Source organism: Barbatula barbatula (genome assembly GCF_947034865.1).
Source record: "Barbatula barbatula genome assembly, chromosome: 18".
In the NCBI taxonomy this organism is placed as follows: Eukaryota; Metazoa; Chordata; class Actinopteri; order Cypriniformes; family Nemacheilidae; genus Barbatula; species Barbatula barbatula.
The window spans coordinates 17026696-17041873 of NC_136781.1; the positions used below are offsets into that span (position 1 = coordinate 17026696).

The 15178-nt window shown below is 40.3% G+C and overlaps 1 protein-coding gene across 1 annotated transcript; it reads right to left on the reverse strand.

Annotated features, from left to right (window-relative positions):
- Window positions 1-3353: 3353 nt before the first annotated feature.
- fmr1 (fragile X messenger ribonucleoprotein 1) lies at window positions 3354-14244 on the reverse strand. The gene is made up of 15 exons (XM_079479251.1): window positions 13807-14244; window positions 13191-13243; window positions 13007-13100; window positions 12850-12921; window positions 12280-12428; window positions 12077-12170; window positions 11878-11994; window positions 9977-10147; window positions 9771-9849; window positions 9567-9679; window positions 7630-7716; window positions 7274-7478; window positions 6510-6692; window positions 6236-6300; window positions 3354-5835 (listed from the first exon to the last, which is right to left on the reverse strand). Exons 1-15 carry the CDS (start codon window positions 13855-13857, stop codon window positions 5668-5670), a joined length of 1701 nt encoding a protein of 566 aa, XP_079335377.1. The 5' UTR covers window positions 13858-14244; the 3' UTR covers window positions 3354-5667.
- Window positions 14245-15178: the final 934 nt, after the last annotated feature.

Consider the following 15178-nt stretch of genomic DNA (forward strand, 5'->3'; position numbering starts at 1 on the left):
GATTCGCTTTGTTACTGCATTGTATTTTGGTGTTCATTTAGGCCATTAAAAAGATATGAAGTAATTCATGACTGACTCCATATCAGTCATTGCATAAACTTGGTTCTCCACAGAACATAATATGGATCATATTATTTATATATACATACGGATCAACCCAAAGGCTGATATGGAAATGATCACTTAACTAGTAAGTCACAAATGTCAGTTTAAATAGGTCTCGTGGTTTTGTTGTGTCGTGCCGAAATCAAGATTTTTTAGGGATGGCACAAAGCCTACGGTATTAAACCCAGACTGACGACGCAAGAGTGTGCGTTTTGACAACACGCTCAGTGTGTGGCCCCTGAATCCCACTCTACCGCATCATGCATGAGTCCGACACGACTCTCACAAGCCAGAGGCAACAGAGAAATGAGTCACGGGGGACCCAGACAGTGGAGGGAGGCGGGGGAAGGATGGGGATTCAAATGAGTGTGGAAGAGACGGTTGGCTCTCGGTTACTGAGTGCATCATTTTGTTCGCTGTACACGAAAAAACACGCTGTTCTTTTCGCATTGCTCAAATAATGATGTCTGGTGGTCTCATAAAAACATGAAAAGATGAGAACAGACTGTTTATCTGGTTATGGTTACACCATTACGTGCACAATAACGTGAAAACGGTAAAAACTGCTAAATGCATAAACGACTTTGATATTCTCAAATGTTGTAAATTTAATCATTGAATTGTACTGGAACTCTCACCATTGCTGGACCCCCTCACAATAGATTAAAGCACTTGACTGGAGGAAAGATATGATCGATGTACTGCTTCTGTCATGACGCCTGCAGTACTATTTAAATAGTGCATCATTTTATGTGTTGTCATTCATTTCTGATGAATTTATAAATGGCCACACAGGGAGAGAGAAAGCAAGAGAGAAAGAGACCATCGTTCTTGCCGTCGTTAAAGAATCTGGGTCAGTCTGGTAGATGCATTCGGTGATGATGGCAAGGATTCCAGTGTAAGAACTCCAACAGACTTTGTTTGGGGTCAAAGGTAATTGGCCCTTTGCTCCTGCAAAAAGACAGTGCTGTTGAATTTCTGTCGGCTCCTGTGAAAATCCAATGACGCGGGACCAATGCGGACACTTTTTTTTTTCTTGCGTTACCAAGTGTCAGTGGTTAACACAGGTCCTTCTTACAGATGCAGTTAGCCATTAATAACATGAAAATCTGCATTATTTTAAAATATTCAATATGTATACTTGATACATACGTGATGTTTGCCAAGACAAGCATCACTACAACTGCTAGTGCTCAGTTTATTTCAGATAAGAAGAAACAATGAAGAAATCCTCCCACACGAATGATACAAATGTGGACTGAGAGACCATAATATAGAACTACCAATCCCGACACCAGTGGCGGCTGGTGAAAAATATTCTCGGTGGGGCTGTGCCATACTTTTTTGTTTCCGTAACCATCGCAATAAAATTTAACACAAACTGCAGGACAGCAGTGCTCAGTGAAATAGTCAGTAATTATTTAATGCCAATATTAAAAAGTTGAGGCATTCGTACACAAAAACATAAACATCATGATGCACAAACACAAGCCTTTTATTTGCATTTAAACTGAACTTGTAAACAATTGACTATTTCTACATATAAGTAACATCTTTTGGAAAGGCTGTTGGTGCCATTGGTAGTAAATAGGCAACACAATATGCATGCTGTCAGAACAGAGTGGAAAGTGGACAATAACATTAAATTATTATAAAGTTTATAGGAATTCTTACACTGTATAAAGGATGTATAATATAGAAATGGATATCAAGTGGCTGAACTCAAACCTTTGGAAGAATAGCATTAAGTATTTTATGATCAAACTAAATGTAACTAATTGTTAATGTGCTCCAGAACTGCAACAATTAATTGATACAAAACATATATACAGTAATATTAGCAAACACACTATTAACATTTTTTAGAGTACCATATATAACTGAATGATTTTTATGCTAAGGTCAACTATATACAAAGAAACGTGTGTGTGTGTGTGTGTGTGAAGCTACGGGAGAAGCCGCGCATATACTGCTTCCCTTTTTCGCTAGCCTGCTGTTTGATTGAGAGGTCAGGTTGATCTGGGCCCAGCTCTTTCACCCGAACTTTCTCCGACAAAGTCCTCCTCTCAAACGGATCTTGGAGGAGAGATTTCACCGAGTTAGGGTTGGGTCTTGGAGGAGTAACGTCCGCGATCGCCATTGTCGTTTAGTAAAAATGGCGCCCCTAGAGCCCAGTCCTTATTTTATCAGGGCTTGGGGCGATAAAATGATCGCCCTTCTTGGATTCTATTTAAGAACGCTGATTGGCTAAATTTTATGTCATACATTCATATCTTAAATTAGCAATTGGCTTAACTGCTACATAGACCCGCCTCCTTGGGGCGCTTTCTCTATCGCCCCAGAGCTGATGAAGCGGTCAGACAGGCAGAGGAAAGGTTGCAAATATGATTTTGTATCATATTTTACATGTATTACTGGGTGCATTCCATATTTAAAACACACAAATATTGACATACTGATGTTTTTCTCATTATTATTACTATTTTTGTTTTAATTGTTTTAATTTTTTTTTGTGGCTTAAGGGGGGCGGCGCCCTAGCGCCCTCTATTGGCCGGCCGCCACTGCCCGACACCTTAACTGCATAGCAAGGCTTTGGCAACATCCAATGTCATCCGTGCATCATGGCACTTTTAAACTAGCACCATTCATAGTTTCTACAAATCGCACAAAATTTGTCTATAGAACACATTACACTTCCAGGGACCCCGGAATGTTCTTACACCGTGTCTACACCGGACGCGACAGACATGACAAAAGACATTAGAACCCATTATCATTTTTTTGTCTAGATAAGCATATCAAATACCTGAAACATGTGTTTTTGAATGCATATACGTATGCATTTAAAGATGATGTGAATGCAGCTACACAAAGGAAATTCAGACAAACGGGACCACTTTCAGTCAGTTCTTTCAAATGTCAGATCCACCAATCCACCCCATGATGAACACAGATGCCACACTGCCAGTAAAAGAGCTCCACCTAGTGGCAGAATGAGAAATCTACAGCTGCACTACTGACAAAGGCATGTTAATGTCCCATTCATAAAACAAATGACGTGTTCCCCTGAGTTTTCTTGATATTGTAACAAGCAACAGTACCATTTAACACGGAGAGGAGTTTGCTGCTGTTAATGCACTGCAGAAGAGTAATAACATCTGCCGTCGAGCTTAATGATCAGCAGATTTATCACCACATATGGAATGTAAACCGTCTACATCCCTTCGAGGAATAAAACACTTCAGATTGCAGAGGAAGATCAACCTTTATTTATTGAAACTGCTTGCATACAAAATATATTGCACTATAACCAAACAATGTCAACATAAAACCCAGTCTGTTCTGCTATTATGTACAAAGAAATTATTACCCAAAGTGCAGTAACATACAAGGTCAGTCTACCTCGGTCCAGTATCTACAGTATTTCATGTTTGTTTGTTTTATTTTTTTCAGCTCTTTTTCCAATCACAATAGCCTATGGCGTGTGCAAGAGATAGTTTTACAATGTGTCATATTTTCAAATAAATAACTAGAAAACAGTCCATGTGGCAACACTTCAAAGAGTCTGCACATCCTTTTCGAACAGACCGCAGTGAATTGCGCCATCTTGCCAGTTTACTGCCCGCCGTAGACGTGCAGGTGGTAAAAATACTGAGAGTAAACCATTTAACACCTTATTTTGACGTGGGAGGCTAAATTTAAGAGCGACACAAGGGCCGGCCAAGCAGCACACCACCTTGTTCGAGAGACTGGTCTACCAACTCACAGAGCTGTGAATCCTCTACCAGTCAACGGTTTGTTTTCGCTTCCGACAAGTTTCACAGGACACGGATTCAGGCAAATCACTTTAAAAACTGGTTTATAAGCTTAACAGGTAGAGCTGGTTATCTGCCAAGGTGACTAGCAAGAGTAACAGGAGCGGAAAGAGATAGAAAGAGTAAAAGAGGATACAACCGACTCGAAATAAACGCTTCCTCGCTGTACAGTCCAATGAAAGCAGAAAAACTACCATGGTCAACGTCACAGTAGGTTTCGAAAGGATCGTGGGTTCCGAACAGCATTGCGTGGTTCGAACAAATGTAAACTAAAGTTTAATGCACAAGCACTAGTCAGATAAGACAAATGGTTTTCGTATCAAAGTAAACATCGCGTTCATCCGTCTCGTCCCCCTCGAAGCGGATTCAGCTGCAAAAGTACAGTAGACTCAAAATTAGCCAAGATGTCTAAACTTCGGTTTAGTTATGCAAGACAGCATACATGTGATTCACCTGCTGTGGAAGTCTCATCACATTCTAGTTTATTATAGGTTTAGAGAATATAAAGTACTTGCAGAGGAACACAAACACACATAAGTGCACAATCTAAAAAGAACAGCAACGATCTCCGAACGGATGACGTAATATACAGTATGCAATCCCATAGTTGAACATTTTCAGTCTATGACGACCCATTGTTAGGACAAAGACAAAAGTTACAGATATCTCATATAAGTGCAGCTGAACAATACAGCAGGAGAGATGGCAGTTTACTGTGGCCAGCGTGAACTGAGAAACAAAGAGCATATCCACCCTGTTTGTGAGCAAAATTACCTTGCGTCATTTATTACGGAGATAGGAGATGAAAAGAATGGATATCATAGACATTTCATGAAAACTGCTTCTAAAAAACATAACATCATAAAATTTCAGGATCACTAGCAAGGGTATTCTTCTCTGGGAGGTCGGCACACGTTTTTCATGATATTGACCTTTTATGCAAGAAACTACGCACAGTTTAGCCATGACGAAATAGAAATTGACAGATGTGATGGAATCCTGCTTTTCAGACATACAAAACGTTTGTGAAATACATGCAGCACAGAGAAAAAAAAACACCTCTTGTTTTCTGCTGAGCTTGCAACGGATGTTGCTTCGACAGGTGTCGTTCATGTTTTCTTCCCTGATTTAAACATCCAAATTATGATACTATCCACACTCTAGTTAAAGGCACAGATCAGACAGGATCACTTTTTGTTTGCTTTTGTCTTATTTTCTTTGTTTTTTTTTGCTAATGATGTGGCTAATACCTCACATCAGAATGGGCTCGAGTTATCATGGACACCAAAGCGTGTAAAAACAATGTACGCCATGAGATGCGGCATAAACTTGGGCCCCAAGGACCTTGAGTTCATCCTCTAATGAACTCTTTCTTTTCTGTTTGTAGGACATTGGAAAACAAAAAAACTTTAAAATCCAGTTTTGTCATGATTCTTTTTTTTTTAGATGCATTTCATCCACAGCTTCTGTTAGTTTCATAGGTAGTCGTTTAGAAAGTCAATTAGAAAACATGTAGCTTCAGTTCTGTTTAGAGACCGGTCCCTCTAATCGACGAAGACTCCGAAATTCAACACACCGTACACCAAGAGAACGTGTCCTATACCCCCGTTAACAACTACAAAGTGTGCTTTATTGTCATGTCTCACGACAGCCCTACTGACCTGGTACTCTTTGGCCTAATGTGTCTCTAATGAAGAAGCATCTGGATTGGCGGAGCTGAGTGGGATTATGGGGGCGGGGGGGGTTTTTACGAAATTCCGTTCACGACAGCTTGGCTGTCTGCGCCGTCTTGCTTTTCTTTCTTCACTCCTCGATCCTTGATGGGTCTCTGTCGATTTCCTCCGCTGTCTCCTGCTAGACTTTGAGACCCTCGGCTAGTGTGGACGCTTCTCTCATTATTGCTGTCGATGCGGATCTGAAGAACAAAAGCATGACTGGACTATTAAGTAAATTAAAACATGATGATACGTTTTGTTTAGTGTACCATTACCAAAATTGCAATCTTTTACTTGCTTCTTAGAGGTCTCGCGGTGCTTTTAAAAAGTAAGGGCTTTTAACTTTAACGCACATCCCAAAGCATATCGCAATGCAATGTCTACTGCAAGTTTCCGTCATTATACGTCATGTCTTGGTACTTTGGAGGCTTTTATCAGCAAAAAATACCAAGCCCCCTTGAAATGAGTTAAAACGCAGAAACAAGGTTTTTCCTAAACATTGATACCTCTTGAACATGAATGAATGAAACCTCATGCTACAATATAAACACAGAATGTACGGCATCATACGTGAAATCAGCTGTTTGAGTCAAACATTACCTGCAATGTGTCTCTGGAGTCCCTGGAACTGCGAGAGCGCGACTCATTCCAGTGCATATCCTCAGCTGCACAAAAACACACATGAGGTAACATGAGAATAAAAATAAAAGTCTGCAAAAGCAGTGAGGGGAATTAGTGTGTCAAGTATACAAAACAATGGCTTGATATAAAAGGAATAAAAGACTAAATTGAACAGATTTACAACACAAATATTTGATAAAATACGTATTTTAAACATGAGAGCAATAATAGCCTTCGAAACGGCATTACTGACGTTTGTAAGCAGCTCTTCCTCTCCCCCCACGACCTCTGGGCCCCCCACCCCTTTTGCGTCCATCTGGGGCTCTTTTGGGGTAACCCACTGACTCCTCATCTGTGGGGGCTAGTGACCAGTCGCTCAGCTCATCTCTGTGGTCAGACTCGGTTTCTGATGCATTTGAGGCTTCAGAGTTGGTGCCTGTAAAGAACCCCATCAGAAACTAAGAATTGTTTTATTCTCTATGACCGCTATGTGCCACTTTAACCTAACAGTGATGCAGTCACTGCATTAATGTCACTGCATTAGATATTCTATTTCATACTAAGTTGCATTTACTTAAAAGGCAGCACAAGCACGCTTAATAAATCATTTCAAAAGAAGTTGTTTTATAAACAAAACTAACATTGTGTGACAATTGTTGGTTAAAAGTAAATACGTAAATTCTCTAGTGCAGTGGTTCTCAAACTTTTCCTTATAAGGCCCACAATGTGTAAAGCATTGTTCCGCTTTGCCCCTCCCCAAATAAAGACTTATCTTTACGATTACAAGATTAGATAATCTTTAACTCAGAATTGTTATTAAACCATAAACGTATTCGGTTATTTAGATTATCATACATTTTTCTGATGTTTGATTGCACGAGAATGTGTGGAGCCCTTGGATCCATCCCCCCAGTTTGAGCACCACTGCTCTAGTATTATTTGATGCCTGGTTGCCGTTATCTGATAATGATGAAATAAACACTCAAATGTGTCGTGCTCTTTTAGGATCGGTCATACCTGAGGCCAGTGTTGGGCCCCCCCGCCTCCCTCTCCCTCCACGAACGAAGGGCTTGCCGCTGCCCCCCCGCGAGGGTCCCATGCCATTATCAGCCATGAAGGGTTTTTCTTTCTCGGGTCTGCCTGGAGGAGCCCTGGGCCCTCCACCGATCTGTCTGAGCTGCTCATCGATCTGCAGTCTCTCCATTCTGAGCTGATCAACCTCCTGAACAAACGCATCACACAAACATCAATGATTAACACTCACACTCGACTAGATTTGGGGTTCAAGTACGAGTTGTCAGGAATGTCCCATAGCAACATTTACTGGTAAATGACTGATCTTTAATCCAGATAGGGTGATGTCTGATTCTTACTTTGAGATAGTTGAGATGATAGTCCAGCAGAATACGGGCGTTTGAAATGCTTTCTTTCGTACCCACAAACACAAATGGCACCATTCCCTGAAGATGCAAAATAAGAGTTAGATGGGATTACTTCGTAAAGTTTTACAAAAGCAACACCGACATATTTGGGCAAATTACATTTTCATCTAAATGTAAACAATGTAGTTGTACATGTTTACATACGTCAGCGGCGTGAAAGTAACTTGTTTCGCAATTCTGCAAGAAAACAGCTGTTTTAATGAGCATTTTTATTATTTGCGCATATACAGTCGAGCAAACAAAAGATCAACTAAACAAGCTCACAAAGTTCTTATTTCCTACAGTGGAAAGTCTGACGTTTAACACTTTCGTGCATGAATTATGCCCAAAAAACGAAGTCTGCGGCGCAAACTCATCGGGGTGAAAAGAAGGTGGCAATGATGCGAGACCCCCCAACGCTATATATATATATATATTCATAGTTTATATACAGACGTGCTCAAATTTGTTCGAACCCTTACAGCTCATTGAGAATGCATTTGGTAGACGCCTTTATCCAAAGCGACTTACATTGCATTACACTATATATTTGTATCAGAGTACGTGCAATCCCTCGGATCGAACCCTTGACCATTGCGTAACAGCCCAATGCTCTAACCACTGAGCTACAGGAAAGCTACAGGGTTACTTCTGTATTTTTTTGTTGTTGTTATAACTTAATCAAAACAACCCTGTTTATATGATATAACTTGGAATGCACAATAAAACATGAAAAAAGATCTGTTTTTGCAAATGAACTCTTCACATTTACTTCAAGGTGCTCCGTTCACACAAAAGCTTACAGTCACGGCTCTAAACACGAATGAGCAACTCGTATACTATTTGCATGGCATGCCTGTAACCATAGTGACAGATTTACATTTTATTACATAACTGAGATCCTGCGCACTCATTTATGTTGAATATGTTTTTCTGCTATATCTTCTAATATCTTTATTTAGCGGCAAACGTGCTTTAACCCTTTCCGCTCCGCTAGCGCTGCTTCTCCCGCCAAAGACACGTCTCATATAAAGACCTGCAGACACCAAAAGCACGTAAATAAATGGACAATTTTACTGTAATGCTCAAGTTAATGATAATGCATTAGTAGCCTAATAAAGTCTTTTTAGCGCTCAAGTCAGTTTACTGTTTGCTATCTAGGTTTGTGACAGGTTATAAACCTTAACGTCTTGCATCTACATTTAGGATTAATGATATCAATAATATTAATAGCATTAATAATCAGCATTTCATAACAAATGTTTAAATCAGAGATTATTTTGTATAGTAGTTCTAATATGAATGGCATTAAGGCTACTTGTTAAATAACTTTGTAAATACTTCTGCCGTTACATTTTGTTGTAAGTAGTTAATATATATCAAAATAGGCCACTAGGACTTCCTTTAGCAACAGAGCCTACAACACACTCAGTTAGCAGGCCTTTCTTTGTTTCATACATACTGTGGATATCAGAATTTAAAATACATGGCCTGATAAAACATTAGATAACTTTTTAACTCAATTGATTAAATATAATTTATTTAAAAGGTATTGTCTGGACCTTCCCCACAAATATAGATACCCACCAAAGCTGTAAACCTAGGGGAAACGCTGTCATATATAAATGTATATAATCCAACTTATATGGTTTCCTTGTCCCCTTGGTTCTATGTAGCTTCCAACCTTCCATTACCAGTTTGATGGGAATGAATTAATTCTGTAGAATGAGTAACTGCGCTGCGGTCTACACTGATTCACAGGCTTTAATATTTTCCACACTAATTACAATGAATTAATGCATATATCCAGCATCAACCCTTTTGCTGCCCATAAATACATCAAGCGCATTCAGCTACAAGCGCGCACACACACACACACACACACAAACCTCCTCTAATGGAGATGGCTTTTTGTCATTTTCTGGTTCCACTCGAACTCGAACCACTCCAGATTTATCTACAACCTCTTGAATAAGCTTCCCACTCTTGCCAATGACTTTGCCTGTAGGGCGGGGAAAAATTACAGAATGATTCATATTAAACATAACGGAGCAGGAAAGCAGGTACATGAAAGAGATTTTATTCGTCCTTACCGACTAAATTTTTGGGAACTTTGATAATATCTTCGGAAAACTCAAGGTAGCTTCTGGCCTTCCGCACAGCCTCCTGGTCCTGGAATTCATGCAAATTACAAATGCTGAGCTGTCCAGGAAATGTGGATGACCTACAGTCATCTCATTGAATCATCTTTTGCTAAAACAGCAGATGAAGAAGTGAATGGTTGAATGGATTCTATTACCTCTCCGTAGATGTGGAACGTGCATGTTTCTTCATCTAGATCAATGGTGGTGACCCCTGGAATCTTCCTGGCTTGCTGGATGTTCGCCCCGTGGGTGCCTATGGCCAACCCCATGAGATCATCGCGAACCACAAACTGCTCATGAAACCTTGAGGCCAGCTGTCGAGAGCTCTGGACACAAGAAAGATGCTTCTGATATTTAGTTTGCTCAGTTTAAAGTTTCAATGTTTGGGCTGAACGATTAATGGCATTTGCGATTAAATTTACGATGTGATAAAGCGTGATTTTCTAAATGCAAAGACGTACAGTTTGACGCATGAAAGAGATGTACAGTTTGACGCAACCCTGCTCAGAGCTGACCAGTACCATCTCATAAGCATGAAAATGCACAGCATGCGGTTGGTCCATTTTCCCCCAAAGTACCCGGGACGGAAACTTGCTCTCTGGGGTTAGTTACCATTATCAATTGATTTTCTTTATTAAATAAAACAGAAGATAAGGTGCTTAGAAAAATAACCGAATTGCCTTTTTTTGTCCAACATTGAGATGCGATTTAATATGCGATAATTTTTTTAAATCGTTCAGCCCTAGTTTGGTAGCCTTCATTATGTCAACATGCGCCATAAAATACATTTCTTGAGATGGATGTGCACACATTTCACTAGAAGACAATAACAAGCATTATTTATAACAAAGGAGTGCTTAATCGATATAGTTTAAGATCTATTATAAATTCTAGGAATTCTTCCGTATTAGAAAAACGAATTTGTGAGTAATGAAATGCAAACATATTCTGGTCTGGTATTCATGATTAAATTCCCTCTACTTGTTTGCACTGCTGAAAATATATTTTTAAGAAAATCTTGTGTAAGAGCCCAGAGAGTTCAAGAGCAATACGAGAATTGACCAAAGAGTAGATTGTGTTTTTTGGGCTATAGTTCAGCTGGCCTAGTACTCCAAACATAGGCACTTGGAACCTTTAATTCCTTTTTTTCATTTTCTATTAAGTGTATCAAATGTTGCGATTTTCTCTCTGTTTCCCTACACTCATATTTAAGGTTACTCCTTTCTTCGGCAGAACACAAAAGAAGCTATTTTGTAGAATGTTGTTAATTGACCAGCGTTCACTTGCATTGGTTTTGTGTCCATACAACAGAAGTGAATGGGGTCCAGTGCTGTTCGGTTACCAACTTTCTTCTATATATTTTTTTGTGTTCTGCAGAAGAGGGTCATAGAGGTTTGAAATGACAAGAGGGTGAGTTTGGGTCAACGATCCCTTTTAAGATGAATTTGACTGGTTAAATCATTTAGTTTCAATAGATATCGAGATAAAAGAGTTATTGTGAATTATGATGATCGTGTCGTAATCTGAAATTAAACATCTCAATGCAGCGCACTAAACAGCAAATGTCATGTGACAAATAGTTTAAATACAGACATCTTTTGCTTCTTCATTCCAAGCTTCTCTGGCATTTGTGTCACTGTTAATGGCAAGATCCTGATGTTGCACCAACAATCAACAGCATTAGGACTCAGAAACTAATACAATTTATATACGAAGCCTATGCATCCACAAATATACATGTGCATATCAACAGCGTATCAGATTTTGCCTTAACATGGGACATCACAGCTGTGAAAATCCACGTAAGGCAATACCCATTTGCACCTGTTAAATATAGACGGCATCTACAATCTGACCATAAATGTATGTCCAGTTATGTGATGCGTGGCATTCTCATCCGAAGATATTAACCAGGTATCCTCAATTCATTAAAGCCATTTAATATGACAGTAGTATCAAATGAAATAGAAATACAGTATAAGCTGGTGTTGGGGAGTATTTGCTGACTAGCTGTAAATGATAAGGGTGAACATGAAACGAATGGGCAGGGCTGTACCTCCAGCTGTCTGGTCGCTTCCTCATTCCTCAGTATCAACGTCAGCTTTGTGCGCAAACTCCTGAAGTGCATGTCGCTCAACATCGCTATTCGCTTCGCTGTGACCTCATTAACAGACTGAAAAGAAACAAATCCATCCCATTAACGCATGTTTACAACCCAAATGTGAAAAACCAACAGATCACGACCAACAATGTACCAAAATGACCAGCTGCTTTTCTTCAGGGTCGTACGTGACGTTAAACGCTCCGATCGCTTTTTTGAAGTCTTTGTGAGCGGAGTCTTTCGCACACCTATCAAAAAAACGCATGGATTATTCTGCTGTAAGTAACTGGGAGTTCATTTGACCCAAAACAAGAATCATACCCAGCAAATAATAGGTAAAAGTGATTAAAAACTTACATTTGTCTTAGGTCGTCTGGCACATCCAGTCTGGTTTTGAGAAAAGAGTTCTTCGAAGCTGGCTTGTTGGGGTTCACCGGCCGTAGTCTTTCTAAAGTGACTATTTCATTCAGTGTGGCATCACAGGCTGCATATTCTATGACGTAAAACTATCAGAGATGGAAAAACAAACGTAAACTACGGTTAACACATATCTGTTATTATTTAAAGGGATACTTCACCCAAAACTGAAAATGTTTACATCGTTTACTCACCTTCGAGTTGTTCCAATCTGTATACATGTCTTTGTTCTGATGAACACGGAGAATGATATCTGGAAGAATGCTTAGAACCAGACCAATTTTGCCCCCGTTGTCTAAAAATACGCATTCTTCCCAATATATTTCTGTGCGTACAATCAGAACAAAGATTTGTATACAGATTGGAACATCTCGAAGGAGAGTAAAAGACGACAGAATTTTCCTTATTGGGTGAAGTATCCCTTTCACTTTGCTTTATTCTACTCGTGTTATATACAAGTGCTCCAAATGTTCGTCTGACTGCTGAGTTCTTGGTTACCAAACTGCTCACCTCTCCTTTAACCATCCGAACTTTGGCTGGCCACCATCCACAGGGCTCCTTATCGTTGGCTCTGGAGTACACCTATGGAACACACGTACAACGTTGCATAAACATTTTGAGTTGAACGCATGGGGGTACTATTCGCTTTATACACGATGTAGCGCACCTCAACTTCATCGCTCTCATTTATCTCTTTCTGAAAGCCGGTTGGAGGTGGAAACCGAACATCGTGGAAAGGAATCTGTCGTTCTGGCTGCCAACTGCAAATGAAGGTAGACGCATTTGAGTTTTCGCATAACCTCACATGAGCCACAGCATCGTATAAGAAAACGCTCAGCGTTGTCACTCACTTGTTCTCAAAAGCCACGGTGACTGTACTTTCGTGAACATCTTTAATGTTTGCCTGAAAGAGGAAACAAGAGGTCAACACGTAACAAATGGCTGTCTTTCAAGACTAGCGAGCTGCCTACCTGTCCATGGACTCCAAATGCTGTCACTAGACGCTCAAATGATATCGACGGATTCGGAAAGACGACTGCAGATTCATATATGAAATATGCATCCGGGCGCCATATTAAAGGGCGTCAAATATAACGTGCATAGGCTAGTCATTAAGGTTGCGTGTTAATCGATAGAATTTCAACAATCGCTTGCGTGATACATCATACACACACATCTAGCACAAGCAGGCAATACGTAACCATAAACCGGCGCTAAGACGCAAAGACAATCGGATACATCGACGGTGTGATATTAGAATACAGCGATGCATTTTTAATGTATGATCATGCAAACACACGTCCAACAGAGCAGGCCTTGCGTTATAATGCACAACGGGCCTACTGCACCATCAAGCGTGAAGACCTGCACGCTCGGCGGTTAACGTCGCACTTTCTTACACGATATTTCAACGACCTTAAAGTCAAGCACATACACGAGACACGTAACGTGAGATGTGAACCCCACCTTGTAGAAAGCGCCGCTCGCTCCCCGCACTTCCACCGCGAGCTCGTCCATGACGCCAGTGATCTAATACAAACCGATGGCAGCTGCAGTGCACGCGCGCTTCCTTTGACACAACGGCAACGGCGACGGCGGCGGTATCCCGCTCCGACGCAAACGATTAGCGTGCGACGCGACGAAAGTACTGGTTTTCAGAGAAACGAAAACGAAACATTGACGCGTAGACGGTCCGCGGCAGCTGCTGTCGAACGCGTTGATGTAAACACACGAGAGCCTCCCTATTTCCCCTCGTCACGTGACACGGGCCTGCTTCCCTGCGCTTATGGACACAACCCCCGTCACGTGATTGACACAGGCTCATTGACTAGCGCGCTTGGCGGATGGATGGCACGTCGACGGCGCCGCCATGTTGGTCGTGGCAACATTTGCACAGAAGAACACGCAGGTGTGTGGCGGAGCTGCAGCTTTTCTGGATATGCCGATTTTAATAGTGCGGAACGGAAACGTCTCGAGAGGCGTGCGTAAATTACAATTTAAGGCTAAAATACACCACGTGCTAAAGCGATGACTGATTAAGCTATTTCCCCAATAATTATCTTGTTTTTTTCAGATGCAAGGTAAATAAATGAAAATGTGGATTCTTTTGGTTCGATGATTCAAATGAAACGTTTCTTGATACCATACGATCGTTCATACGACCGTGTCTGTGTTTTATTCTCGACTTATACTTAACCGCTTTTATTTGGATGTATTATGCTGTTGTTTGTCTTGCATATTCATAACGTATAACCCCACATATATCATAAGTCATTTCAATGTGTAAAGACATGTAGACTTTATTGTGCTTTAAATGCCGAAAATGTGCAGCTCCCCTGTTTACGTGCTACTCTTGCCAGGACCAATATGGCGGCGCCGTTGACGCAAATACACTATAAGACTTGAGCTCAGATTTTGAACAGATTTTCAGTCTGGACTTGTTGCAGAAAGGTCAGTATGTTTCTATCTGAAACTTTCAAAAGGTCGGCAAGTGTACGATGTCTTGTTTAAAAATATCTGTTCAGATTTTAAAAGTAGGCTATTGTAGTGTATTCCAGCTAGCTAGTTTTGACTTAAATTGCACTGTAAAACATTGCTGTAGTTTTGCAGCAAGTTTGCCAGTAACTTACTTTAGATTGAATTACTTTGCTGTTAGTGCTGTTTTCAATTTAAGTTCAACTTTACTTTAACCAAAATTAAAACACTTAAGATTCAAAATGAGCAAATAAGGACCGGTCGTATAACTGGCATTAGCACAGCAACACTGTAAAAAATGACGATCTTCCAAAGCATTTTTCTCTTATTTTCTAGTATAATTATTTAAAAAATCTTAAATTAC